This window comes from Bicyclus anynana, chromosome Z (assembly GCF_947172395.1).
Source record: "Bicyclus anynana chromosome Z, ilBicAnyn1.1, whole genome shotgun sequence".
Taxonomy (NCBI): domain Eukaryota; kingdom Metazoa; phylum Arthropoda; class Insecta; order Lepidoptera; family Nymphalidae; genus Bicyclus; species Bicyclus anynana.
In genome coordinates this window covers 9,409,618-9,413,825 of record NC_069110.1, presented here as the reverse complement: position 1 = coordinate 9,413,825, position 4,208 = coordinate 9,409,618, and the positions used below count along the sequence as shown (strand labels likewise).

At 38.1% G+C, this 4,208-nt stretch overlaps 1 protein-coding gene across 1 annotated transcript in view; it reads right to left on the bottom strand.

Annotated features, from left to right (window-relative positions):
• Positions 1–3,990, bottom strand: part of LOC112048479 (uncharacterized) — a 4,278-nt gene extending 288 nt beyond the window's left edge. Inside the window, exons 1-4 of the mRNA XM_052890767.1 lie at positions 3,916–3,990; positions 3,041–3,208; positions 1,576–1,803; positions 856–1,011 (exon numbers count right to left, since the gene is read on the bottom strand). Of these exons, the coding sequence (XP_052746727.1) occupies positions 856–1,011; positions 1,576–1,803; positions 3,041–3,208; positions 3,916–3,990 (627 nt within the window). The remainder of the gene's footprint in view (positions 1–855; positions 1,012–1,575; positions 1,804–3,040; positions 3,209–3,915) is intronic.
• Positions 3,991–4,208: the final 218 nt, after the last annotated feature.

Sequence of the window (4,208 nt, the reverse complement as noted above, 5' to 3'; positions counted from 1 at the left end):
CCGTCTTGTAAATCCACCGCGCACACCACTGCGTCACGGAGGCCGTCAAAAATAAATTAACTTATTCTTAAATTAAATATAAATCTGAGTAATAAGCTTAAAGCAATTAGATATAGTTAATATATATTTTCTTAATTATTTTGAGTAACATTTTATAAAACAAAACAAAATCTATACTAGTACTGACTAACCCGGTCAAACTTCGCTTATGTGCTCTTCTTCCCTACTACCACCCTACCCCTACCCTACTCTACTCTACCCTACCTTACCCCTACCGTACCCTACCCTAAACCTGCCCTACCTCTACCCTACCCCTACCCTACTCCTACCATACCGCACCCCTTTTCCTACCCTACCTCTAACCTACCCTACCCTACCCCTACTCTACCCCTACCCTACCTATCCCTACCCTACCCTACCCCTAACCTACCCTAACCTACCCTACCCTACCCTACCCCTACCCTACCCCTCCCCTACCCCTCCCCTACCCTCCCCTACCCTCCCCTATCCCTCCCCTACCCCTACCCTACCCCTACCCCTACCCTACCCCAACCCTTCCCCTCCCCTACCCCTCCCCTACCCCTACCCTACCCATACCGTATCCCTATCCTACCCCTAACCTAACTCTACCCTACCCTACCTCTACCCTACACCTGCGCTTTCATTTGAGGCAACACTCACTGTATTTGTAGACATTCGGTTATTCTTTCCACTTTCACCCCCACAACTTTCAAACGGGTTAACCGATTTTCATCATTTTAAGAACACTCGCACATAAGTCACCTTTAATAAAAAAAAAAACTAAATTGAAATCGCTTCATCCGTTCAGTAGCTATGGTGTCCAAACCACCTAACCGCGCCGAAGCTATGAGCGCCCCGCCGTCGGTCGTCCGCCATTATATTGTCTACCATCCGCCTCTTCGTTCGTCGGACATTTTTTCGTCTCCTGTGTTCGCTGCCCGTTAATTCGAGGCGGGCGTTCAATTCGTGTATATCGGGAACGGTAATAATCTTCGATTAATTATTTTATATTTGACTTTGTTTGATACTACTATATAAAAAGACACGGTGTGCCAAGGCCAAGTGTGTGTGCGCGTCGACGTGTTGGCATGTGAGCTGGTCTCCAGCTTCTGGGCAGGTGAAGATCATCGAACGGTAGGTGGTTTGTTTGAATTACCTTTCATTTCGGTGATAGAAGCCTGCCCATTTGTATAGAGGAAACATTCGAACATACTCCTTTTAAGCAGCACCTATACATACATTCGTATATACGTGATTCGTGATTTGTGATTTTTTAAAAAGAGCAACTGTTGAGTTTCTTGCCGGTTTCTTCTCAACCTGCTTTCCGAACCGGTTGTAGAATCTTTACAAATAGTCAACTGACGTATCAAAAGTGCTTGTAAACTGAGCCTACTTGAAATAAATGATTTTTTAATTTAATTTTTGATTTGATTTGATTTGATTTAAACCTACCAACCACTCCACTAAATTCCACTAAATTAATTCCCTGGGGGAATCGCCCCCACACCCCTTTTTTGCGCCAGGGATTAAATTAGGAGTAGCATAAGATATAACCTCAATATTTCCCGTGCGATTAGGCTCATCGGTTTGTTTTCCAATCTTCAGTAAAAACACATCTTTGTCCGGATGAAGCACCTTTTGCGCCTGTACACCCTTAGGAGCATTCTCAGGGGTGACGTTGCACGTTGCACATAGCGTATCATGAGCCTCTGCTTTGCTATAAATTAATTCCGAATTGAGAGGGGTCCTATTTGTGAGAGCCTCGCAAATGTCGTCGGGAATCTGAAAACAATAAAATCAATTTTACTTATACAGGGTTTTCGGGAGTATTTCCCATAACTTCAAGGTGTTGACGAGTCCACTCATAGGAACCGAACTGCACTAATATTTTTTATAAAAAAATAAAAACTTTTTATGTTTTCTTACAAAGTAATTCTAATAACTCCGACTATCCCTGTATCCCTGTAACGAGAGCCGTGATAGCCCAGTGGATATGACCTCTGCCTCCGATTCCAGAGGGTGTGGGTTCGAATCCGGTCCGGGGTATGCACCTCCAACTTTTCAGTTGTTTCTTTTCATTAAATATCACGTGTCTCAATCGGTGTAGGAAACCTGCACACCAGAGAATTTCTTAATTCTCTGCGTGTGTGAAGTCTGCCAATCCGCATTGGGCTAGCGTGGTGGACTATTGGCCTAACCCCTCTCATTCTGAGAGGAGACTCGTGCTCAGCAGTGAGCCGAATATGGGTTGATGACGATCCCTGTAACACACGCCTATATCTGTCCTTTTATTTTAAAATACGTCAAACTTGGCTACGTCATAATTATAAGCATGTGTTTACGGGGCACATTATAAGATCTATTTACAAATGAAATAATATTTACCCCGAAAATATTAATTTTAGAACATATGTTCCTTGAACATTTTTAATTAATTTAAGGTAAAGAGAGAGTTATGGGAAATTCTCACGAGCACTCTGTATATTTCAACTTTTATTCCATTTATCTAAAACTAGCCGACGCCCCGCAGTTTCACCCTCGTAGAAAAAGAATTTTCAAAATCGGTTTATTATATGCAGAGACTACGCCCTACAATACCACAAAATTTACCTCGTTACAATATTAGTACAGACTAGCTGACCCCACGCGTACACGCTTGTATTTTACACTCCTACCCCTCCTATAACACCATTGTTTTATACACACAAACTATAGTCTACGCTACCCGCTGGTATGGTGGTAGAGTTTAATCAAATCAATCTATTACTTCCAGAGTTAAATTCAATGCAAATACACAAACAATCAAATCTTTGTTCTTTGTAACATTAGCATAGATTCGTATAGAACAGTAATTATTAGTATATACATTATACCAGTATAACTTGACACCTGGCTACCAAACACAATCCATACAAACATCATCATCGTGTCAAGTTAATCCGCACGAGCTATAGCGAGATATAATAGTTGTACGGTCAAGTTAGTATAGATTAATAGTATCGTAGCATAAATTTGTTACCTGAAAGTTCATTCTATTAGCCGGTGCACCATCATCTTCACCTGGGAACCCACAGGTCTCTGAGCAGACTAAACGGTCATCATCACAAGTACATAGATTTTGTAGCTTAAGTTGAGATGGAGACAACTTTGGAGGCTTAGAAGTGCTTTTTGGTATTCTTATTTTAACCTTAAAATGAGGAATTTATAAAAGTTAACATTAAATTATTGTAAAATTTTATTCAATTTTCTTTTAATTAATTTATTTTTTTACTAATAGAAATACAAAGTTTACAAAAAAAGGTGAATCACAAAAATCACACTACCTGCGACTAAACTTAAAAAAAAAATTATATACAGGTTGCTCGGGAGAATTTCTTATAACTTCAAGGTGTTGACGAATCCACATAATGGAGCCGAACTCCATAACTAATATTTTTAAACTTAAACATAAAAACTTTAAGTTTTCATACAAAGTAATTAAAATAATTCCGACTATACGTAACATATGGCTTACCTTCTATTACGCTATCTATCGTAAATCTTTGCTACGCCATAATTTTAAAGATGTGTTTAAGGGACACAATTTAAGATCTATTTACAAAAGAAACATTTTTTTTTATTTATTTATTATTTTACCCCGAAAATATTAATTTTAGAACTTTTAGAACACATGTTCCTTATACATTTTAAATTAATTTTCAGTAGAGAATATAACCCTAAAGTTATGGAAAATACTCCCCAGCATCCTGTATATTTAATTAAATTTCAATTTTAAATAAATTAATATTTCATAGTTTCATGATTCACTGCTGTACGTAATTATACATATTTTACTTGTAGGATGGGAAATAATTCTGATTAAATATAACTGAATGGGAATTAATTCATTCAAACCTCATTTCCATTAAACATGGCACCAATCTCTTCATAAGGTTTCCTTGTAGATTTTCCATCGCCGGCGTTTTTCATTTTGCACACTTAATTTTGGTGAATCCAATAAAGTAATTGATAAGTAATTTAGAAGATTTTCATATTTCTGTTAATTTGGTAGCCGAGAACACGAAATCAAAGATGAAAGATGTATTTATAAATAAATATGTCTTTGTCCAATAATGACAGTTTTGCTAAGAAGCAAATAGTTCTTATTTCATGAATGGACAGATCAGCACGTAATTATTCTCGTAGCT